This window comes from Microtus ochrogaster, unplaced genomic scaffold, assembly GCF_000317375.1.
Source record: "Microtus ochrogaster isolate Prairie Vole_2 unplaced genomic scaffold, MicOch1.0 UNK33, whole genome shotgun sequence".
NCBI lineage: Eukaryota > Metazoa > Chordata > Mammalia > Rodentia > Cricetidae > Microtus > Microtus ochrogaster.
In genome coordinates this window covers 940,104-965,327 of record NW_004949131.1, presented here as the reverse complement: position 1 = coordinate 965,327, position 25,224 = coordinate 940,104, and the positions used below count along the sequence as shown (strand labels likewise).

General features: G+C 38.2%; 1 protein-coding gene across 4 annotated transcripts in view; it reads left to right on the top strand.

The window, feature by feature from the left end:
- The window catches only part of Dnajc13 (DnaJ heat shock protein family (Hsp40) member C13), a 119,148-nt gene that overhangs the window by 45,741 nt on the left and 48,183 nt on the right, over positions 1-25,224 (top strand). For 3 of the 4 annotated variants that reach the window (XR_003378863.1, XM_026789931.1, XM_026789932.1), the window contains exons 14-30: positions 1,586-1,693; positions 2,972-3,127; positions 3,771-3,827; positions 6,049-6,170; positions 7,408-7,483; positions 7,689-7,784; positions 8,782-8,925; positions 11,758-11,772; positions 12,305-12,387; positions 14,451-14,604; positions 17,830-17,933; positions 18,018-18,177; positions 19,462-19,524; positions 20,354-20,455; positions 22,620-22,724; positions 23,779-23,981; positions 25,049-25,133. Coding sequence is in view for 3 of the 4 variants with exons in the window: in XM_026789931.1 (XP_026645732.1) it covers positions 1,586-1,693; positions 2,972-3,127; positions 3,771-3,827; positions 6,049-6,170; positions 7,408-7,483; positions 7,689-7,784; positions 8,782-8,925; positions 11,758-11,772; positions 12,305-12,387; positions 14,451-14,604; positions 17,830-17,933; positions 18,018-18,177; positions 19,462-19,524; positions 20,354-20,455; positions 22,620-22,724; positions 23,779-23,981; positions 25,049-25,133 (1,833 nt within the window). In the remaining variant the exon portion in view is untranslated. The remainder of the gene's footprint in view (positions 1-1,585; positions 1,694-2,971; positions 3,128-3,770; positions 3,828-6,048; positions 6,171-7,407; positions 7,484-7,688; positions 7,785-8,781; positions 8,926-11,757; positions 11,773-12,304; positions 12,388-14,450; positions 14,605-17,829; positions 17,934-18,017; positions 18,178-19,461; positions 19,525-20,353; positions 20,456-22,619; positions 22,725-23,778; positions 23,982-25,048; positions 25,134-25,224) is intronic. The other variant, XM_005368462.2, reaches the window with a different exon arrangement.

The following is a 25,224-nucleotide window of genomic DNA, read 5'->3' as shown; positions in this document are numbered from 1 at the left end:
ACCACTGAGGGGCAGCCCTTAGCAGTCTTTAGTGGTGGTAAGGAGAAGGATTCTCAGTGTTTCTCAGATCCCATATTTGACCTTAATCTTAAAACTGGAATAGGGTCTTTCAGTTCTGGCTAGTAGGCCTTGCCTGGCATAGAAGATGGCTTGTCCAAAGGCATGTGTAAGAAGCAGCAAACACTACAGTTAATGATTGGAATGTGTGTAGAATGGGCAAAGGTGGGTAATTTGGACCCGAAGCAATAGGTTTATGCAGAGACGGTTGTTGAAAAGCCTTCTCTGTCAGAACAAAGAACGGGATTTATCCTTTATATAAGGATCACCTGAAAGGTTTTTTCAACAAGGGAGCAGTCACAAGACTAGGTTTGGCTTTCAGAAAACCCACTCTGGTGGAACATAGAGCAGAGATAAAAGTTAGAGACTGGTAGACCTCATTGTCATGTAAAGAATGAGATGTTAAGCTGGGGTAGTGACAGTGGCTGAAGAAGCAACACATGAAAATCCAGTGGTAACGATCTTGCTTTTTATGGCACGCTGTGTGGAGAGATTGACAGCTGTTGTGTGTTGCCAAGTTTCTGATGTATCTCAGTATTTTGTGCAGTATCTGGGCTTTTTCTATATGCAAAGCTTTATAGGCAATCAGTGATAGAGGACAAACATACATAATCACTGTATAACACCTGTATTTATTCCCTGAAGTGGATTAAAGTTTATTATCTTAACTATTCCATATAGTCCTGTTTAAGAGTTAAACTAAAACATAAAACAAAAGTAGGTGAAACAGGCTGAGTCCTCATTGGTGTTGGAATTGGCTATGTGTATGGCTGACTGTGGTTAATTCTGGTAGTCGTGTTTCACAGCTGAGTCATCCTTACCTTGCCTAAGCCTCCTATTAGGTCAGGGTCCAAACTCTGCTTCTGACCACCATGCAGGCATGCAGTCAAAGGACAGCTGAAAAAAATGAAATGCATGCCCTGGCAATGCTGAAGCATGCATGGGTAGCCCATGTATTGACGGTTCTGTTGAACTTGTCTTTATTGGGTTTCATCCTCTAAACTGATGAGAAGACTGACCAGGTCTCTTCCTCAGGAGGGCACCAGGTCTCATTGCAGGTGGTTGTGAGCCCTCATGTGGTTGCTGGGAACTGGACTAAGGACCCCTGAGAGCAGCCAGTGAGCGCTCTTAACTGCTCAGCAATCTCTATATTTGCTACTTCACTAATTTTAGCACTTGCTTTCAAATTCCAAGTTTCATCATTTCAAATTTAAATTATAAGATTATTGGTGTGGGGGATTGTTTTCCTTTGGTGAGAAAGGCCTGTGACTGAAAAAGGCATTGCTTGTGCATTGAATATATAGTAAGAACATGTTGGGTTCTTTGTCGGGGAGTCACCAGGTCTAAGCAGACACTGGAGAAACTGGCAGTTCTGCCTGCTTCTCGTCACGAGTTTCCTTTCTGCTGTGTGATTTAAAGGCTATGGGTTTTAATTGCTTCCACGTGATGTGAACGTTCTCCGTAAATACCTTTTTTGTGATGCCAGCACAGAATACTGCTTCTGAATTTCACTCTTTTTAATCAATAGCCCATGCATGATGACTATGACTTAAGACAGGAACAGCTAAACAAAGCTTCTCTTCTCTCTTCAAAGAAGTTTCTGGAAAACTTACTGGAGAAATTTAATTCCCACGTGGTGAGTTCTAACTCCCCTTTCCTTCATGGGAAATGTGATACAGAGATTTCCTAGAAGTGCAGTATGGACTTGTTTTGTCACAAAGCTCATCCCTCAAATAGGCATGTTTCATCTTTGCTATCAGTGACAAAATATTTGTGCATTTTATTAGCTAATATAGCAACTAGAGATTGCTAATTTTTATTATTAGCTAATACATTAAATGGAGAAGGGTACCAGTAAATGCCTTCAGACTTTTATAATGATATTTCAGATTTTTTTTCTTCTTTAGAAAATGTCATGAGCTGGGCGGTGGTGGCGCACGCCTTTAATCCCAGCACTCGGGAGGCAGAGGCAGGAGGATCTCTGTGAGTTCGAGACCAGCCTGGTCTACAGAGCTAGTTCCAGGACAGGCTCGAAAGCCACAGAGAAACCCTGTCTCAAAAAACAAAAAAAAAAAAAAAAAAAAAAAGAAAAAAAGAAAATGTCATGAAATAAATTGTTCTAAAAATAAGTCTTCCTTAACTGACAACTAGTCTCTCAGGCACTGGATATCTTAGAGGACAGAAATTCTGTGAATACAAACACATTCCCACAATTTTAAAAGTATTTTTAGATTGCATTTAAAAAAATTTAATGTATGTGGGTATCTTGCCATGCTTGCCACATGGGTACAGTGTCCATGGAAGTCAGACGAGGTCATCAGATCCCCTGAGACTAGAGTTAAATTTAGTTGTGAGCTTAGCTGTCATGTGGGTGCTGGGGTCTGAACCCAGGTTGCCTGCAAGCACAACAAACATTAACTGCTCTGTTAACTGCATGCCTTTAATTCCAGGACACAAGAGGTAGAGATAGACAGATCTCAGAGTTCGAGGCCAGCCTGGTAACAGAGTGAGTTCTATGACAGCCAGGGCTACACAGAGAAGCCCTCTTTTGAAAAGCAAAACAACAACAACAACAAAAAGTTAACTGCTGAGCCAGTTTTCAGGCCTGTAATTGCTTTCTTTCTTTGCTCCACTCAGTTACAGATTAACTTTAGGTAGAATGCATTTTTGAGAAATTTGGAACATTGTCTTGAGCTTTGACTGAATTTTAATTGTTTCTTTTGAAGATAATAAGCAATGGATTTGCTTTATTGGCTAATAAATAAGTACTTAAACATCATAAATTTGAATCTGTTGAAAAATTCAGGTCATTATTCATGTCTGACATCCGAATTAAGAGACATGAACTTGTCATTGCTGTGTTGGAACTGGAGCTCACTGTGTCTGTTCTAATCAATGTACTGCTTTCTTTCAGGATCATGGGACTGGTGCCCTAGTAATTAGTTCACTCTTGGACTTCCTTACCTTTGCCCTCTGTGCTCCATATAGTGAGACAACCGAAGGGCAGCAGTTTGATATGCTCTTAGAGATGGTAGCCTCCAATGGAAGAACCCTCTTTAAGCTCTTCCAGGTGAGCCTGTCTAATGACTGCACTGACTGAATTTTTACATGAAGGATTTTTGCTTCCCCACCCTTTCCAGTGCAGGATCAGGGCCTTGGCTGTGTGTACCAAGGCAAGCACTCCGCTGCTGAGTTCTACCCACAGCTGGATCAGAGTTCAATAGTGTGTACACTTCCATTGTACAGTGTAGCCGTGGAAATCACATGTCAGAAGATTTTTAACTGCAGGTTTCTTGGTGTTTCATGTAGAGCTTTCCACATGCTGTTGTGTATACTTCTCCAAGTGAAAAGCTTACTTTGCTGGGAAGGACTAAAGTTCCCTTTCTTTACAAATGTCCAAATAATCAAATGAATTTTAACCACATTTACATATATGAGATTTTAGTATTATTAGTGTTGCTTCAAATCATTCAAATTCAGGTAATGATTGTATATAATTTTATTCATGTAAGTGTTGCCTGTTTTCTGCCTATGTAGACCAGCTTGTTTAAAATTTGACTCTGATCTGACTTAGAGATGTATCTTTTCCTGATTGGTTTTCCTAGTTTGTTGCTTTTACTTGTACAAATTGTGTGTGCTCCTTAGGCCTGACAGCTAAATGTGTCAGAATGAAATTCTCTTATTCACTGATGTTTTCCCTTTCATTTTTAAAGCATCCTTCCATGGCAATTGTAAAGGGAGCTGGATTGGTTATGAAGGCAATAATAGAGGTGAGAGAATAATTTGAAGTCTTAAAGTTCCTGGAATTTTGATTGATTCTTTTAACTGACTTTGACAACATTGCCATTCAGTCTTTGGGAAACTTTCAGTTCTCTGGATAAGAAAGACAGTTTTAGATCTTTATTCAGAATTTGAGCATAGAGCTCATGCTGAAAATATATTTATACTGTCATCTCCAGATATTGTACTCACACCTTGCTTATTTGCTGTGTCATAAAGTCAGCTTTCTTCCATTTCCCTTGATGGTGGGCGCATTGAATTTGAGATATGGAGGCTGTGGAAAAGTTAATGGGAAAAGGATGCCATTGTGAGTGATAGCAGAAGTCCCTGCTGTGGTCGCTAAGCTGTAGGCATCAGGACTCATGGTAGCCATGAGATGCTGCTTCTGCAGGGTCAGTGCTTTAGCCTCCTGTTGTTAAAAGATAAAGTCATGGACTGAACAGATGGCTGGGTGATTAAGACCACTGATTGCTTTTACAGAGGAGTCTGGTTCAATTCTCAGCACTAAAGTGGCTCCCAGCAGTCTTTCATTTCAGTTCTTTGGAATCTGTTGCCCTCTTCTGTCTTCTGTGAGCAATGCATGCATTTGGTGTACAGATAAGAACAGGCAAAAATAAAATAAAATCTTTTTAAAAAAAAAATAAAAAATTGAAAGGTAAAATCATAGTTACCAAATAGCAGTTGCATTCTGTGATGTTTTTGGTGCCATTGGTCTAAGTGGCTTTTGAATTCTTGTATCCTTATTATGTCATGCTAGCAGTTCAGATGAAATGTGAGATTCTGTTCATCACAAAGCTTGACTATTGTGGTGCATAAAAACAACTTGATGAAAAACAAAGAATTAGTTTGCCCTTAAGTATTTGCATGCAAAGAAAACTTTTTTTTAAAAGGATGTAGATGTCAAACTGGTTAGAACATCAAAGTTTGCTTTGTTTCTGTCATGCACGTTTAGTGTATATATACATCGCTGAATTCTAAATTTCTCGCTCCAGCTAATAGGTTCTAAAAATGACTACCACATCCTTCACTTTTGCAGAGCTCATGGCAGCCAGGCACAGTTAAGACCCTGATGTCAGTCTTCTCTTGACACTGTTATTCCAGCGTTTGCCATTCCTATAATAGAAGCATTCATCCTTTATAAACAAGGCACTGACCTTGGGCTTCCCAGACAGATATCACATTCAATTTATAGCCAGTGATTAGACCTCATGTCTATGAAAGATATAATTTATACACAATCTTGGCAAGTAGTGCAAATATATGTAAACCTTGAAGGAAATGTTCTGATACTCAGTAAAAAGAAACACAAGTGACAAATAAAAATAACCTATTTTTAATCACTGAGAAATTCATAAGCATTTTGGTGAGTTTACCCTCAGATTGCATACTATTCAAAGTCATGCATGTGGTCCAGGTATGTGGCACACACCTTTAATCCCAGCACTCTGGAGACAGAAACATGTGGATCTCTGAGTTGGAGGTCAATCTGGTCTACATAGCAAGGTCTAAGTCACCAGAGCTATGTACTGAGACCCTGTCTTTCAGACAGCACAGAACATAATGATGTGCACACACATGGTGCTATGTTCCAGGCTTGCATTCATCTTGTGTGTTGTGTGCTTGTACTTTCTCATTCACACAGGCATCTTGGCTGCTTCATAGAGCAGAGCATCTTATGTATCACATTGCCTTTTGGAGTCAAAATGCTTGGATTATCTTTAGTATTTATATTCAGTATTTATATACTGGTTATATTTCAGTATTTTCAGTAGTCCTGGTGTGTTGCTATTGCCAAAATAAGTCTGTGTACGTGAAGTAGGATTGGAATAAAGAGTTGCCCTATATCACACTGTCCTTTAATAACAAAAGTCTGACTTGTATATGTCTTTGATAGGAATTGCTATTCTCCCTATGCCACCTTTCCCTGTGATTAGCTGATAAACACTCAAGAAATCATCCTACTTTTAATATTAAATTCAGCAAAGCATAATTCATAAGGTAAATTTAGCTGGAAATTAGGCTTCATTCCAAAGACACAACATTAACTGCAGTCCCTGGTGGTTTTTTTTGGGGGGGGGGGTAACTAGAAGTTACTTTTATTTTATTGTATACTACCTGATTCTTTGTGTCAAGCTGCAGGACTGGTTTTATAAAGCTGGCAGAGTTTGTTCTAGATAGCTTTTTAGGGACCATCTTTCCCTTTTTCCAAAGGAAGGTGACAAAGAGATTGCTACTAAGATGCAGGAGCTTGCCCTAAGCGAGGGCGCCTTACCCCGACACTTGCACACTGCGATGTTTACAATCAGTTCAGATCAACGCATGCTTACAAACAGGTAAGTTGTCTAATTCCCATAAACTAACTTTCTGCTAAGGTCATGTTTCTACATTGTATGAACAAAGAGAGTTAGGATCATGCCAGCATTCCACTTTCTTTTGATCCTCCCAGTTCCATGAAGGATGGAATGATTATTGTCTCTGTTCTTGGATAATTTGGGATAGAATTGGCGGAGGGGTGGGGTCTGGCTCTTTTTCTGTTGTCATGTCAGAAGTCTTGACTCACAGTCCTGGGAGGGGAGCTTAGAGAAGGCATTCTAGAAACTTAGGAATCTTCAGTGTAGGCCCAGGCCGTTTTGTTTCCTCGGACTGTTTGCATCACACAGCCCCACATGGGAAGCTTTCAGGGTTAATTTTTTAGAAAATTTGGTCAATTAGGTAATCTACTTTATAAAGAAAGAAAAGAGAAAGGAAAAGATCTTAACCATATTTCCACCCTATTTTAGGATTGTTCCAAATCTTTGACCAGCCATCTTTTTTCCACCAAGTCACTTAAGTGAAAAGAAACATCAGTTGCCTTGTTTACTCCAGGCTGCATGAGTTGCACCATTTTAACTTTATGGCTTCTGATAGGTGACCCTCTCAACTACCCAGAGCATACCTGATTCTGAAATTTCAGTTTTGACTTTAGATGTAGCATAACTTCCTCGTGCATCTTTTGTCAGTACTTGTAATAACAGATTAACTGTATCAAATCAAATTAACTGGTGTGTGTACACATATTTTAATTTTTATTTCTTTAAATGGATAAGCACCTATGGCATATTTATAAAATAAAAATTCAAGCCAATCAGATGGCTCACTTGGAAAAGGCACTGTCCACCAAGCCTTCCAAAACTGAGTCTAGTCTCCTGGACCCAGACAATGAAAGATGAATACCAACTCCCACAGATTGTCCTCTGAACTCGGTGACCCATGCACTCACATGCACACTCACGCACACACACTCACACACTCAATAAACCAATGCAATAAAAAATAAAAAAAAGTAGTGCTCTAAGGCAAATTAGTGTAGCTGTTAGCAAAGCACTTTAATTTAGAGGAAATTCTGAAATATTAATATTTGATAGAGTGTCTCAAATTCTTCCCCATTGCATATTAAATTTTGACAGTTTTTAACATCTAAATTATTTTTCGTAGCCATATTTCTTATAATTATGAAATTTGTTCTTTAAAATTCCTTTCTGTTCTAGCATAGCTAAAGCAGAAACCCTTCTCAACGTCTGCTTTTTTCAGACAGCTAAGTAGACATCTAGTGGGACTCTGGACAGCTGATAATACAACCGCCACAAACTTGTTGAAACGCATTTTGGTGAGTCCACTGAGGAAAAGAAAAGCTTTTTTTCTATGCCTATCAGACAGAATTTATGATTGTTATTCACACCCTAACTGAAAAGGCATGCACTCTAGGACATCCACACAAGTTGCCGCAGTGACCAAATTGTAGTGTTAGCATGTTTGGGTTTTGACAGCGATATTCTTTTGTTTTGAATATGGATTTTCTATTTTGTTGTTAGCCACCAGGCTTGTTGGCATACCTGGACAGCTCAGATCCAGTTCCAGAGAAGGATGCTGACCGCATGCACGTCAGAGACAATGTGAAAATAGCAATGGCAAGTACTGTCCAGACTGGCTATTTGGGGCTACAGTACTATCGTACCTCTTCTCTGGAAGACTAAAACCCAGAAAACAAGAGCTGCTTTGAGTCCTGAAGGTTACGTCTCATAAAATCCACCTGTTTCAAGTTGTACAGCTAATTAACTTTTAATAGACCCACAGAGTTGTGTAACTATCACCACAGTCTAATTGTATGAATGATAGTATGTTTTTCTCTAATTCTACTTAACAATCATACATACTTTAGAAATTTCAAGTGTATGTGGTATTTTATAAAGAAGATGGTAATAGGGATAAATGCTGAATACAAGTTACTTGTAACTTTTCCTCTTTCATTAGCTCTGTTAATTATGACTGCCCTGAGCTGGATGTGATGGCATACACCTTTAATTCCAGCTCTTGGTAGGCAGAGGCAGGCAGATCTTTTGTCTACATAATGAGTTCCTTGCTATCCAGGGCTACATAGTGGGAACCTGCCTCCAAAATATATCCATCCATCCATCCATACATACATCCATACATACATATATACATACATACATACATACATATATACATACATACATACATAGTGAGTTCCAAGTCACCCAGGGCTACATAGCGGGAACCTGCCACCAAAATAGATAGATAGATAGATAGATAGATAGATAGATAGATAGATAGATAGATAGATAGATAGATAGATAGATAGATAGATAGATGATAGATAAGAAAGAAAAGAAAAAGGTACTGTCCCTGAGTTAATTCTGAAAGTATTTCTCATGTTGCTGTTTGATGTTTCTTACATCTTCCTTGCCGTCTTCAAACAGGAGTGAGGAGACTGATCCTCATACAGGAAGCTTTATTCCTTATAGAAGTTTTCACTTCTGTTTCTTCATTAAACTCTAATGTATAGTTTTTATTTTCTTATTTGAAATAGTGTGACCCAGCTGTATATAGTTTTAAGACAAATGTGATAGTAGTTAAGTAATGAATTTCAATATTACATTACAGGATCAGTATGGAAAATTTAATAAAGTTCCTGAGTGGCAAAGACTAGCTGGAAAAGCTGCCAAAGAAGTTGAAAAGTTTGCCAAAGAAAAAGTTGATCTTGTGTTGATGCATTGGAGGGATAGGATGGGCATTGCTCAAAAAGAGGTATGTCTTTACTTAGGAGAAAGGTTCAGTGTGTGTGTGTGTGTACAGTTTTTTTTTTAAAGATTTATTTATTATGCATACAGTATTCTGCCTGCCTGTATGCCTGAATACCAAAAGAGGGCACCAGATCTCATTATAGATGGTTGAAAGCCACCATGTGGTTGCTGGGAATTGAACTCAGCACTTCTGGAAGAACCTCTGAGCCATCTCTCCAGCTGTGTACAGTTAAAGAAAAGAAGTTATGAGTTTGAAAAGAACAAGGAGGTTTGGAGGGAAGAAAAGGGAAAGGAGAAATATATATAATTTCTGTCTCAAAAATTATTTTTAAAAAAGAGGTAAAAAGGAAATGTATCTTAGTTCAGACCCATTCATTCACAGGTATGGCATTCAGATATTCCTGACAGAATACTCTGAGCTTAAAAAAAATTAATGTCACTTAATTCTGATTCATATTTTCCTCAGTTACTAGTTTGGATAACTAATGATTAAAATTTTAGTTAGATAATATAAAATTGCCGTATTAAATTTTCTCCTACATATTTCAGATTTTCATGTTTTGTCTTGCAAATGCAAAATATAGTATACTTGTTTGCCTGTTTTATTCAAAACTAAACACATTTTTGTGATACTCTTCCTTGAACCAGTGTCAGAGGTGAAGTTTGTTTCATTCTTCTGACACATGCCATGTAAGTCCCTGCAGCCTGCACACTCTGTCATGGGTTAAGTATGAACAGAGTGCTCTTTGGGAGCTGACTTACTCTCAGTTTTTCTGATGGCACCTCACAATGTCTTTATTTTGGAAGATTATTTCCTTATTCAAAGAAAATAATTTTCACCTTCAAATGGATTTCTAGTAAGTTGCCAGACTGCCTAAATATGAAAGAACAAACATGTTGTGTATTGATCTGAAATTTGGATCTATCTTGAGTTATTTAGAAGTTAAGAATGATAGGTTAATGCTAACTTGTCTGCATGATGACTACAGTGTAAAGAGCCACTAAGAGGCTGTCAGCCTTCTGGGGTGGAGCACACCGAGGTCGAGGCTGTGCTTGCTAGCCCTATCACCCACTACTCAAGTTGCAGTCTTTTCAGAAATGCATTTTCCCTCTTTCTAAAATCAGAATAGCATTACTTCCCATCTCTGTCTTACGTAGTTGCTTTGATGTACAAATGAGATGATTAAAGCACTGTGTAGCTATCTGTCCATGACAGTTCTGCTGCAGCATTTGAAATACATGTATGTATGATTAAAATATTTTTCAGTTCTTTAAAATTGCAAGTTCCTGACTTCAGCCAGTTAAGTCCATTTCTAAAGTAATGGTTATTTCAACTTTTTAAATACAGTTAACATATCATCATATTGCCAAAAAGTTTTCAGTATCTGATATCATGTGTAACTTTTATAAAACATACATAATCCTGAACATGAAGCTGCTTAGCTAGCAAAGGGATATCTGTTGCAACAGTGATTTATAGGAGAAAGAAATATTTTTAGTACCAAAACTATCTTACTGATAGTTGGTATTATTTGCATTGTATAGCTACAATTTTGAGCACATGGTGAAAATATTTGAGTCATGAAGATGAACTGATTTTTACTTGGTTTGTATATTGTTTTTAACACTAACTTATGAAGGAAACAGAGGTTAAGTTTTGTGGCTGTCACCTGCATAGAAACAAACAACATCAGAATGGTGGTATTTGTGGTGGTCGGTACCTTTCTTAATCTGACTGCCCAATTTTGAGAGAGCTACATCTCTTAGAATGAGATATTCACGGGGTCAGTTTCAACTGCTGTTGATGCTATGTGTTAGATTAGGAGCAGCCTTTGGTTAATGCCAATTGATTAAATTTAATTAATTAACTAATTAATTTGGCATTTTTGTTGTTTTGGCACATGTTTTGTGCTTTCAGTTTAGGAATTTTCTTTTTTAGCTAGTAATGATATTAAGCTTAATTTTGTACACTTATGAGGAATTTATTATTTTTATTGGTATGAAATTTGTATTTTTACTATTCTAAACTGCTGTCGATGTATATGAAAGGGTGGGAATTTAATGTATTGTTGTTGCTTTAGTTTGGATTTTGGTTTTTAACTGGGCTTTTCTAGAACTTACCTTTAGCTCTCCAGCCACCCACCTCAGCCTCTGCGCCATGTCACTGGAAGTACTTCTGATTTCTAATGAGAAGTTTTCAGTGAAGAATTGAGTTTTTGTAAACACCAAACTTACACTTATTCAAGTCAGTTTGTGTTAGTTTTTATGATGGTGTATGGAATTAAATTTTATTGTAAACACTTCCATACATAACCAGTAAGTTGCATTTCAAACAATTTTTTTTCAGATTTAGTCTTTATTTTTATTCATTCTATGCCATATAGTCTGTTTTCTTGTTTTATCTGAATTGCCACACTAATGAAGTCTAGACTTCAGGTTTTTATACCACTCTGTGCTTTGTGCTTGTTAATCGAGGATTAGGGTTTTCATGTCTGAAATATGTACAGTTACACTTAGAGCAGGTACCCCTAAGGCCATGATAACCTTCAAGGATTGTTTAAGATCATCTCTACCTTCCAATTGCAAATCTTACATAGCTACCTATTTTAGAAACAGGGTTCAGTGCTTTATAGGAGTTCTGAGGTCTACAGCTGCTGAAAATTTGAGTTATAGGTTTCAAAAAACAGGTAGCTCTCCCATTGAAAAGTAGAGATGATTTATATCGGTGACATTCTTGTTTAATTTGTATTATAGGTAACAGTTTACCAGATTTAGATTTATACTGTCCTTTTTATATTTTTCACCTCATTTTTTTCCTTTTTACAATTAAATTCAGGACAAAAACCATATGGTGAGTTAAGCCCTTTACATGTGTAAAGTGTGCTGAACTGGCATGTGGCATTGTCTTGACATGCTTTGGTGTTTCCATCTGACTTCACATTACCTGGATGCAATGCTAATTTCTTCCCCATCAGCTGCTTCCATGTGTGCTCTCCCCTCTTGCCTTTGGGAGTGGTGTAATAATGTAATGTTTTTACACTTGTTATGTTTTTTTCATTAATTTTTATTAATTGCATGTAAATGTTTGAAGCAAATCAGTTTTTGACTTGTAAACTTTCCTTGTGATAGTGTAAACATTATAGCTTTGGTGTTAAAATAGCAATTTTGGTTACACTGGCGATATTTGAGCATCAGTGAAAACAATTGCTAGCAGATGATTTGGAATGGTTAATGTTATGGACTGTTTCACTAAGTTAGCTTCTGCCAGCGTGACAAACACGGTTCCTCAGTTTTTAGGTGATGTCCTGCTGCCGGGTCTGATGGGTTTGTTCAGTGGCTATGTTGTGTGCTGTGTAGTTGTACTTGTTTGTTTTCTTTTCTAGAACATAAATCAAAAGCCAGTAGTTCTTCGAAAAAGAAGACAAAGAATAAAAATAGAAGCAAATTGGGATCTCTTCTATTACAGGTAAACTTGAGGCCTCTCCTCCTGGAGGAAGTGGGGCAGGATTGTCTCTCAGGGAACAGTGACTTATGATGCAGACACAGATCCTGAAGATGGAACTGTTAAGATTGGCTCCATTAGACATGCTCTTATAAAGTTAAGGCTAAGTCAGCCATCCAAGGAGCTTAAGTTATTTTAAGAATTGAGTTCGAGACCAGCCTGGTCTACAGAGCTAGTTCCAGGACAGGCTCCAAAAACCATAGAGAAACCCTGTCTCGAAAAACCAAAAAAAAAAAAAAAGAGTTTTATTAAGACTTAGTGTTGATTACATAGGCTACTCCTGTGGCTTAGAATTAGCTGCTTACCTACCTTCACCCATGTTCGAAGTGGAGTCTTAAAAGTGGTGGATGATAGCCGGGCAGTTGTGGCGCACACCTTAAATCCTAGCACTTGGGAGGCAAAGGCAGGTGGATCTCTGTGAGTTGAAGGCCAGCCTGGTCTACAGAGGGAGTTCGGGACAGGCTCCAAAGCTACAGAGAAACCCTGTCTCAAAAAGCCAGGATAAAAAAAAAAAAAAAGAGGTGAATGCCTGCAAGAATGGCCAAGATCAAAAAACTGATGACAACTTATGCTGGAGAGGATGTGGGGAAAAGGGAACGCTTCTGCATTGCTGGTGGGAATGAAAGCTGGTACACCCCTTTGGATGTCAGTGTGGTGATTTCTCAGAAAATTAGGAAACAACCTTCCTCAAGACCCAGTAATACCACTTTTGGGTATATATCCAAAGGATGCTCAAGTGTGCCACAAGGACATGTGCTCAACTATGTTCATAGCAGCATTGTTTGTCATAGCCAGAACCTGGAAACGACCTAAATGCCCCTTGACCGAAGAATGGATAAGGAAATTGTGGTACATTTACACAATGGAGTACTACACAGCAGAAAAAAAATAATGACATCTTGAATTTTGCAGGCAAATGAATGGAGCTAGAAAACATTATTTTGAGTGAGGTAACACAGACACAGAAAGACAATTATCACATGTGCTCACTCATAGGTGGTTTTTAAACATAAAGCAAAGAAAACCAGCCTACAAACCACAATCCCAGAGAACTTAGACAACAATGAGGACACTAAGAGAGACTTACATAGATCTAACCTACATGGAAAGTAGAAAGTAGACAAAGACAAGATCTCCTGAGTAAATTGGGAGCAAGGGGACCTTGGAAGAGGGGAGAGGCAGGGAGGAGAGCAGAGAAAAATATAGATCTCAATAAAAATCAATAAAAAAAAAAGAGGTAAATGATGAAAGCCCAAGAAGATTGGTAAGAAATGAATGCCCATTCTACTGGGCCTTCCACACGCTGATCCTGTCCCCTTCTCTCGGTGGACACACATTAGAGAGGTAACTTTCAGGAAGACAGTTGCATGGTTTTTGAAAGTTTCTTAGGGTTACTCAGGGAGCTCCATCTGGAGATGGTTTGAAAACATCCTGCATTAAGGTTAGGGTTAGGGTTAGACATTGCATACCATTTCAGGTATAGGATACCTTAAGTATATGCTTTGGATTTCTTCCTCAGAAATCTCAGTTGTAGTTTTCCCTGAAGTGGCACTTGCTAAAGGGCTGCTGACTAATAAACAGCAGAAATAAAATCCATTCACCACAGCCTAGGTTTTGTCCACATTTGTTGTAATTATTTTTCCTGCAGTCCTACAGAAACTCATTGGGTCATCTGTGAGGGCCACAGGTTGCCCAGAAATGGAATAACTGATGAGATTATTTTCTAATTTAAATTTTTATTAGCTACAAATAACTGAAACTGAAATATCCATTTCAAAGCTTCATGCAAATTTATATAATAGTATAAATTTCCAAAATAAAAGAATTATATAGTGAATGCCTATGTGTTTTATTACAAGGTTCTACTACTGATTGCTTAACACAGAGTTTTGGGTTGGTTTTTTTTTTTCTTGGTAAAGTTTAATAATCTCGTGATTTTCTTGCTTATTATAAGGTGCAATAAGGGCTGTTGATAGATCTTGAGAGATGCTTGTTTCTTACTATTTCGTGATTGCTTATGTGTCTAGGTTTAGTCAAGACCATGCTAGATCAAACCTCATTTGGAATTTTAAAACACGAGAAGAGCTGAAAGATGCCCTTGAGTCTGAAATGAGAACGTTCAACATTGACAGAGAGCTTGGCAGTGCCAGTGTCATCTCCTGGAACCACCATGAATTTGAGGTACAGCTTTGTTTTCAGAAAACATTCATCTCAAAGAATAAAAGCATCTTTGGAGATTTAAAAATATTTATTTAATTGTGTCCTTAATATAACATAAAATATTGGAGAATTCTAATCTTTGCTTGAGACAAAAATAAAAAATGAATTTTGATCAGTAACTTAACATTATACCTGATAATTATGCATGACTTTTAGTAATAACTTTAACTTATGCATTCAAATCTGATCTTTGCATATTGTTGTGCCCCATTTTTTGTGACTTTAGTTTTTTCTTTATAGAAATGTAGATTTTTAAATTATGATTTTATTCTGGTTAAAACTATGTTTTGCTGGGGGCTGGAGAGATGGCTCAGTGGTTAAGAGCATTGCCTGCTCTTCCAAAGGTCCTGAGTTCAATTCCCAGCAACCACATGGTGGCTCACAACCATCTGTAATAAGATCTGGTGCCCTCTTCTGGCCTGCAGGCATACACGCAGACAGAATATTGTATACATAATAAATAAATAAATATTTTTTAAAAAAAAACAAAAAAAACCTATGTTTTGCTACTTTGTTAAAGTAATTGATGTGAAGAGTGAAGAAAAACACATGGTAGATAATTTGATGTTTTTGAATATTTAAGTATATGAGTATGATGTATGTTATATTTATAGTGATGTGCTATGTGATGCTGTTTTGCTTATTCATGGAAGATCATATTGGCCAGTGACATTATAACCATTTTATTTGGTATTAAACATGTTTTGGACTGTTTGCAAAAAAGCAGAATAATCCAGCAACATGCCTATCAGAGTGTATACCCATTGCTAAGTGATATATGATTGTACATAATTGAAACCAACGTATTCGACCATGCGCATAATCCTGCTGGCTTTGATCTTTAACCTAATTAAATGTACTCAGCACCTCCTTGGTTTAAGGCACCTGTAGTCTCCTGGGTTTCCTTTTCTGTGCACTCTTTTTCAATCTTCTTTACTCCTCTCTCATCTCCATGACCACAAGTTGGCCTGGTATCTTAGGGTTTCTATTGCTACAAGGAAACACCATGACCAAAAAGCAAGTTGGGAAGGAAAAGGTTATTTGGCTTAACAGTTAGACATGTCATAGTCCACCATTGAAGGAAGTCAGAACAGAAACTCAAGACTGGAACCTGGAGACAGAAGCTGATGGCAGAGGCCATGAAAAGGTGCTGCTTACTGGCTTGCACCTCATGGCTTGTGTAGCCTGCTTTCTTATAGAACCCAGGACCACCAACCAAGGAGTAGTACCACCCACAATGTGCTGAGCCCTCCTCATCAATCACTAATTAAGAAAATGCCCTATGGGCTTGCCTACAGTCCAATTTTATGGAGGCATTTTCTTAATTGAGGTTTCCTTCCTCTCAGATGACTTCTGCTTATATCAAGTTTACATAAAACTAGCCAGCATACCCAGGGATAAGTTCTTGGGCCTCTTTTTATTTATATTCATTCCCTTAATGATCTCATCATCTTATGGTTTTGATTTTCTTTTCAAAAAGTTCATCAGTTTTTGTCTCCTGCTTAGGCTTTCTTTCCTAGAGAATGTACATACGTTCATCCTCAAATTGGACATATAAGGTCTTTCTTCAGGCTTGTGCTGTTTGACCTTCCTTCTTCTCTTGTAGTCTCTTTTGACCTTAGATAACAGATAGTTGTAGTCAGAGGCATTGGAACCATCTTGTATGCTACAAAACCTGGTTTTACAAGCAAATTCTGTCATACAGCCTTCAGAAATTATCCAGAACTCCCCTTTCTGTTGGACTGTATCACCATCAGCCTTGCCTCCCTGAACTCTTGCCAACACAGTAGTGACAAGGTCGCCTGATTCATGAGCAGGCAGAGTGTTGGAGGTAGAGCTCAGTGCTGAAGTGCTTGTCAGTACCGCAATGAAACACAGAAGTGAGTGGATTCTATAAATTCTCTGCTCAGTCCTTGGTGTTTTCATACAATGTTTGATTAGGTTCTTGATATGACTGCAGGGCCTGTGTCCCCCTCAAACCAAAATGTTTTCACTTTGGCCTTATCTCATCCTTCTCCCCCACTCTGACTTTGTTCCATTTACACTGACTTCTTGGATACCACGTATTAGTACCTCAGGGTCTTTCTGCTTGATGTTAGCCTCTGCCTCTAAGAAATCTTTTTGGAAAGCCTTTTAATTTGTTTTCTCATCTCCTTCTTCATTGCCGTCATCTGATGGGCTTTCCCTGTCTGTGCTGTTAAAGCTTAGTCCCCTTTGTACGTAGGCATGTGTTCCTTTGCATTCCCTTTCCTTTCCACTTCCCTACTTCATTCTTTAGCACTTACTAGCACCCATTCAATGTTTCAGAGATACCTAAGACACATTTTTATTTATTCTTTCAGAACTTCATGCATGCATACAATATTTTTGGATCCTATTCATTACAGTTCTTCCTCCAACTCCTCCCAGATGTGCTTCCACATCCCCCTTACAACTTCTTATCCTCTTATTTTTTAATAACCAACAATTGTCCAGTTAGTGCTACCCGTCTATGCATAGATGTAGGTTTATCTACTGGAGCATGGTCAGTCTTCTGGGGGCCACACTACTAGAGAAGCTGGTTTTCCCTCTCCTGGCAGCCATCAACTGTCAATAGCAGTTCAGTTAGGTAGGGCTCGTGCACCTCCCTAATCATGCTATCTGGTGACTGGCTTGTCTTGTGCAGCAGCCACAGCCATGGTGAGTGTGTGAGTATAGTGGTCCCGTCAGGCTCAGAGGTCACGGTTTTGTTCTGGTCCTCCCCATCCTCCGACTCTCACCATCTTTCTCCTTCCCTTTCCTCAAAGCTCAGATCCCACAGCTCTCTGGACAGCCAGTCTAGACAAGATGGCAAATTCTTCAAGATGGAAAGCTGTAGGGGTACACCCAGTGATGACCTCTAGCCTTCACATACGCATGCATGTGTACACACACACACACACACAAATAGTGTATTACCTGGTATTTTAAGGAATGATAAACTCAGCCAGGGATGGTGGCACACGCCTTTAGTCCTGCACATGGGAGGCAGAGGCAGGCGGATCTCTGTGAGAGCAACCCCAGCCTGGTCTACAGAGTGAGTTCCAGGACAGCAAGGGCTACACAGAGAAACTTTGTTTCAGAAAGCAAACAAAAAGAAAAAGTTAAATTCTAAATAAGAAAAAAACCTATTATAGACTAAAATTGTGTTTATATTTGTTAATAAAGGTTAAGTATGAGTGCCTGGCAGAGGAAATCAAAATAGGAGATTATTACTTAAGATTGCTGTTGGAAGAAGATGAGAATGAAGAAAGCGGATCAATAAAGAGATCGTGAGTCCTATCTTTAAATCTCTTTAGGTTTGTTGTCACTATTTGTTTCTTGGTTATTTCTACTGAACCTCTTTTTAAATCTAGGTATGAATTTTTCAATGAGCTCTATCATCGCTTCCTGCTCACCCCAAAAGTAAACATGAAGTGTTTGTGTTTACAAGCCCTTGCGATTGTTTACGGCAGATGCCATGAAGAAATAGGGCCCTTCACAGATACAAGATACATCATTGGGATGTTAGAAAGGGTAAGGACACCATAAGGGAAGACCACTGTGTTTACTGTCAAAACTAATTTGATCCTATCATAGTGACTTTCTACATGAGTTTTTCTTTAGTTGCTGTTATACTTGCTTAAGTTTAAGAAGAAGGCATAAGCATATAGCAGATGAGTTAAAATTTGTCCATGCCAGTTTGTTCCATGCTTTTTATTTTGAGCAGCTTTGGTGGCTAACTCACTGTCTTGAAGTATGGTGAGCTCATCATGTATATACAAGAAATAGTAACTTGTAGACTTGTGTGTATCCTTGGGTTTTCACTTTTGAAAAAAAACTATAAATGCTTCTGACTTTTAAATTTTAAAGTGTGAAGATAGTGAAGTTTCTTAGAAGATCCATGATTTTAAACAGGAAATAAGTCAGCATGCATTTTATTTTATGCAGTTTGCATTGGCACTCGAGCATGGGGTGTTTGTTAATTTGCTTGCTAGGCAGTGGATTTGACTGTGATCTATTTGATAACAGAGTTTGTCCTTCACTCTTGAATTAGTTTTTATGTTCCTATATTTTTAACCATTGAAATATTAACAAGTTGCATGGAAGAGTTGCATTTTACCAGTTTTCAGAATGCCCATCCATGCTTGTTCCAATTGTCAACTCTGAGCCATTGCTTTTGGGAAAGTTTATGCAGCAAGCAGCACAGCCAGGTTGAAACCCTGTTGTTTGCTATTAACTGAGCAACAGCATTGAGTCCTTTGATATTTTTTATTTGGAGGTGGAGCAGGGAGTGTTAGGATTTTTCTAAGTGGCCTAGGCTGCCTACAAACTCAGTGTTTAGCTCTAGCTGGCTTTGAACTTGCAATCCTTTTATCTCAGTTTCCCAAATGCTAGGATTAGAGCATGTACCACCATGCCTGCTCTGCGTAGAGTCCTAAGTGCTCTTCCAGAGAACTGGAGAACTTAGAACACACTGTTTGTGTTTTAATAAGCAAGTATGTTTTTTCTTCTCACTTATGTTCATTTTAATGAAACACCAAACTTTTCCAAGTCAAAGGGTTTCACTTACTTTACCTTTCATGTCTTTTTAAAGCTAATATATTAGTTTGTATGACTCAATAATATCTTCCATTTTAGGAAATTAAATAAGTTCTATAAAATTGCATACAATGTAGGAATTGCAGTAATTGGCAGGCAGACACCTGTCTCTTAATGTTTCAAAGATGACATTTTTTTATGAGTTGTCAGTTGATCTTGTGAAACTGTCCCATGAATATTTTATCCACTGTTGACTAAATTGTCATTTATTTCATTAAGTGCACTGATAAACTTGAACGGGATAGACTGATCCTCTTCCTGAACAAGCTGATCCTTAATAAGGTACAGTATTCTGTATAAATACACTGTTGTTTCCAAGTCATGTGTCCAAGCGCAGCTAGCCTATCGGTCAAGTCATCCAAAGACAGTTCTTTTCTTCTTTAGATGAAAAAACTGAGTGCTTTGGGTTTATAGTGGGGAAAGCTTTTTGGTTTTTTGTTTTGGTTTTTTTTTTGCCAATTTTCCTGAGTAGCCTGCCCTAGTGTTCTGGGTGCTAAATGAAACCCCTTCCTTTACATTACAGAAACAGATGGAGGTGCTGAAGGGTGGCTCAGAGGTAGAGCACTTGCAGAGTGTGTGTATGGCACCACATTAATGGGAACATTAAAAATTTTTAATAGGTTTTTTTTGTTGTTTGTTTTTGTTGTTTTTTTTTGTTTGTTTGTTTTTTTTTTTTTTTTTTTTTTTTTTTTTTGACAGGGCTTCTCTGTGTAGCCCTGCCTGTCCTGGAACTAGCTCTGTAGACCAGGCTAGCCTCGAACTCACAGAGATCCGACTGCCTCTGCCTCCTGAGTGCTGGGATTAAAGGAGTGTATTTTACTTTTGTTATTGGATAGCCTGTTTATTGATCAGCAGGATAATTGTGGGATTAGAGTTTATCGTACTGTTTTGTTTTTCTTAGGGGAGAGGGGTGCTTAACTCAGACCATATTTAAGTGAAAATTCTAAATGATCTGTTTATATTATAATTTTGTGCTTTTAGCCCTAAAACACCAAGTAAGTATAGTAGCAAGCTAGTCATGTCTAAAGAAATTCCATATGTGCTAGCAGCACTAGAGAGTGTGCTGGGTTACAACACTGTTCAATTATGCAAAAATGTTTTCTTATTTTAGAAAAACGTTAAAGATCTCATGGACTCAAATGGCATTAGAATTCTTGTGGACTTACTTACCCTTGCACATCTTCACGTGAGCCGGGCAACAGTTCCCCTGCAAGTATGTTTGCTTTCTAGCTCCTGCAAGCTTTGTGTTCTTTGGATACTGTAACATGAACGGTCCAGGCCTGCTTGTTTGTGTTTTCTGTCCCCCCACCAGGTCCCCCAGATGTTTAGCCCCAAAGAAAATCACACATAGGTCAACATAAATTATAAGCTGATTGGCCCATTAGCTCTAGCCTCTCACTTGCTAATTCTCACATCTTGATTAACCCATTTTTCTGATCTATGTTAGCCATGTGGCTCAGTACCTTTTTTTAGCTGGCAGCTCACATCCTGCTACTTCGGTGGTCTGGGCAGGAGTGGGAGGAATCAACTTCCTCCTTCCCAGAATTCTCCTGTTCTCATTATATCATTTCTACTTCCTGTCTGGTTTTCCCACCTATATTTCCTGCCTAGCCAATCAGCGTTTATTTATAACATGATTGACAGAATACAGACAATTCTCCCGCAGATACAATTTTAGAATCACAGGGGTCACTGAAATCTGCATTTGGGTTCATTTACATGGCTGGCAAAACATTTCTCTAATAATTACAATAGTGCCAATGCAGGGAGATTAATGCATGCCAAAAAAGAATCATTATCACCAGAATCAGTTTTATTTCCTGATGCCATTTGTCTTTTATGGTCAAGGAACTGTATCTCTACTATGGCTTGTTTTTGATGCAGTGTGACCATTCAGTTAATTTCATTGGATATGTAACTAGAACATTCAGCATTGGCAAGAACCAAGAATATGTTTTGCCCTAAGGCCACCGCAGGTGTTATTCAAATCATCATATAACAAGACAAAGCCACCAGGCCTTCCCTGGTGCTTGATTCAAAGAGAGATCTGTATTTTAGCTTATTCGATGTTTTTTAAGTTTTTAGATACAATTTAAATTTTTTTTTTTCTGGCTCAAGATGCTTTAATTATGACAAAAGGCCTTTAAGTATTTTAGGATGGTTGTTTTCTGGTTTTAGATCTGAATAATAATACAGTGCTTATAAGGTACCATTGCGGTACACCAGGTACTGTTCTGGAGTACATTTGCACCCTAAACCCTTAGTGGCCTGTGTGGTGGTTTTCATTATTTCCCCATTTGCTGCACAGAGGAGCAGAGGGACTGGGTGCATGTCCCTGTCACCTGTAAGCTCAAGTTCAGACCCAGAATTAGGAAGCCTCGGTGCTCTTAGCCATTCTGCTGTATTTACAGTTTGACTTTAACTGAAAGCTGATCACTACAGGGGTATTTAGAAACCATGATACACCAAAACTTAATAACATAAAACTCTATCTTTCAAAAACATTGATTAAGAAAACTATAAGAACTATCTGTGTTGATAAAAGAGAAAATTATTACAAATCTAATTTTTCTAATCTTCGTTAGCTTTGTCTGTGATTCTGGAAATTGGCAACAGTCTGAGCCCAAAATAGTTCATGTTGCTCTGTCTCCACTAGGCATCTTATATTCATAGTCAAAGAAGGAAGTGACATGTAGAAGACAGAGTAGGTAAGGTACAAGGAGTTGATTGCTGCCCACTTCTGCCCTACCTGAACATGTTTGAGCAGTTGGCTGCCTGTGGCTGGCTAAAGCTAAGCCTCAGCTGTCTGTTAGAGAAATAGATTAGGAAATGGTTCGTTTGCTAGCTTACGGCTCAGAGAGAGGTTTCAGGCAGAACCTAAGTGTGTGCAACAGCAGCAGCAGCTCAAGGCCAGACCTCACTCATTTTTACATCATGAGGAAGGACAGAAAATCTTGAACCTGCTGAAACCTATACTGGCATTTCGACTCTGATCTAACTGCTTACTGAAGTACAGTTTCCCTCCCCCAGAACCTTAATATGTTGAGCATTATGACTTCAGATTAATAATATTTGTTTATTATATAATTACTTATAGTAATTTTTGCTACTGAAACTTTAGTGCCATAAGAATTTATTAATGGCCACAGGGAATACAGGTGTTACTAAATTTAGACAGATGAGTGAATTTAGGAAGAAACTTACATATATTAACAAAGAAATATCTTTCTTTGGCTGTTCCTTAGGCATTTAATCCTATTTCTGAAAGAATTTAAAAGAAAAAGTTTCAGACCAAAATTTGGTACTGAATAAATTGTTTATGGCACCTGCCCCTCAGATTTCTGTCTTGGAAATAACCGAAATCTCTTTTAACATAGAGCAATGTGATTGAAGCCTCTCCAGATATGAAGAGAGAGAGTGAGAAGGAATGGTATTTTGGCAATGCAGACAAAGAAAGGAGTGGTCCGTATGGATTTCACGAGGTGTGTGCTGTGTAGGAACTTCCCGTCATCTCTACTTTGTTGATGTTTCTTTGTGGAAAGAGTCTTCCTGCTTTTACCATGTAGCCTGGACTGACAGATGCTGACAGCACAGGTGTGCAGCATCATGCCTGGCAGGTCTTTGCCTTCATGCCCTCTTTTTTAGTATTCATTTAAATGTTCAGTATTTCCTTCTAGATACAATTTTATGTATGCATGTATGTGTGTCTGTAAATGTCTGCCACATGTGTGCAAGAGCCCAAGCAGACCTGAATAGGGCATCAAATGCCCCCAAACTAGAGGGACATGTGGCCATGAGCCACCTAACATGGGTGCTGGGAACTGAATTCAGGTCCTCTGGCCGAGCAGGAAGTACTCTTATCTTCAGAGCCAGCCCAAGAAGTTTAGTATCATTAAAACTCATTTCTGTATTTAGCACCTAAATTATACAGCTCCATTTCCTTCTAAAGTATTAGGTGACTTGAAGTTCCAGAGATGTACTTATGTGTACAAAACTATGGTTCAAATCTTTCAAGGCTGTTCTTACAGGAGTATCACTCAAACAGTAGCATTGATTTTTTTTTCAATGAATTTTTATACAGTACCTATTACTATCTTAACTATATATTATACAGTGCTTCACATGGTATAAGCATTGAATAATAGTACATGCTCATTCTGGAAGCCAAGAGTATCCCCCTTCACCACAGTATTTGGTGCTGTCCTCCTATCCCCCTCAGTCTCGTCAGAATGAGGGACCAAGCCTTCTCATACATAATTTGGTTTCTGGCCACTTTGCTTATCATTTGTGTACTTTACATGTTCTGCGTACTTTTCTGTGGGCCAAATAGATGGTTATGCTTACCTCATCAGTCAGATTTGGGTTCCTAAAATGCTGTTGGCACGATCTCACGTATTCGTGGTATATTTGCCATATTGGCACATCACTGTCTCATAGTGGATTGTTGTTTTTTATGTATTGTACTGATGTAGAAAACATTAGCAAACATTTGATTTGATATTGTGTTTGTAATAATGATGCCTTCAATCAATTAAGATGCAAGAATTATGGGCCAAAGGAATGTTGAATGCAAAAACCAGATGTTGGGCTCAAGGCATGGATGGATGGCGACCTCTCCAGGCGATACCTCAGCTTAAGTGGTGCCTATTAGCCAGTGGGCAGGCTGTTCTGAATGAAACTGACCTTGCTACTTTAATACTGAACATGTTGATCACAATGTGTGGATATTTTCCAAGCAGGTACAATGTCATTAATGTTTTCATGACTAGCAGGGACTATCAGATATCCTGATTTCTCCATTGTGTGGATATGTCCTCTGTAATGTTATAGGATTCCTCTGGCAGTTTAAAACAAGGGTGTCCTATATGTGGCTTGGAATAGTGCTTCCTTGACCTTTAAACTTTCTGAAACAGCTAAAAAGAAATAATTTGCAAGTTATATTGATGTGGTAACTGAAAACAACTTTTTCTGGGGGATTTCAAGTAGTTTTACATAAATTGATATCAGTTGAACTCTAGCAGTGGTAACAACCATAATATTTATATGGATTAGATAGGAATGTTTGGAAATAGATATCTATAGCCCATGTCCGTATTGAGTGCCAGCTCTTGATCTGCCTGGCTAGCCAGGCCTGCTGTTAAAGATGGGATAATTGACAGCTCACCCCACAGAACCATTATAAGCAAGGATTTGCTTCCTGTAACAATCACATATGTAACCTTTACCTGGAATATTTCAGTCTCCATAAAATATTTGCACACACATCATTTTGTTTTTGTGCTGTTCTAAAGATAGATAACCTGATAGAAATGACTAAAAAATACATATCTTTACACTGTCTTTATCTCATAGTTCTCTTCAAAAATCAGGTTAGACTCAAAACCATACAATTAGCATTTAGAAATGGTAATGCATTAATTAAACCTGTATTTGAAAAGTACTGACTATTGTTAAACTAAGGTTCAAGTTTATTTGACAGAGCTTGATATAGGGCCTTTGTGGGGGGATTGTCCACAGACAGTGTGTTAGACAACAGAAAGTTTAATCAATTAAATAATAAATAAGAGTCTTTGGCTCTTCTAGGGTACTGTTTTTCAAGGAAATCTTATGGAAGGAAATGAAGTCATATTAAACAGCCAGTAGATTTAAACCAAATACCTAATCATGTTCCCAGCTGTATGAGAGCTTAGTCTTCATTTACAAAAGAGGAAGGTAACTTGCTTCATGCCTAGTAGAATGTCATATGCTCTGAACATACAAATTCCAATCAATATATTAAATGTTGACCTTAGAAAATATTTTCTAGGGATCAGGACAATGCCATCATTCGTCCTTTGCCCAAAGTGAAGCGACTGCTGTCAGACAGCACCTGCCTTCCTCATGTCATCCAGGTGGGTCACTTCTAGTTACCAAACTAGACACTATTTTAAAGATTATCTTATCTTACTTTGTGTTGATTTCATTTTAACCCATTTCATTTTC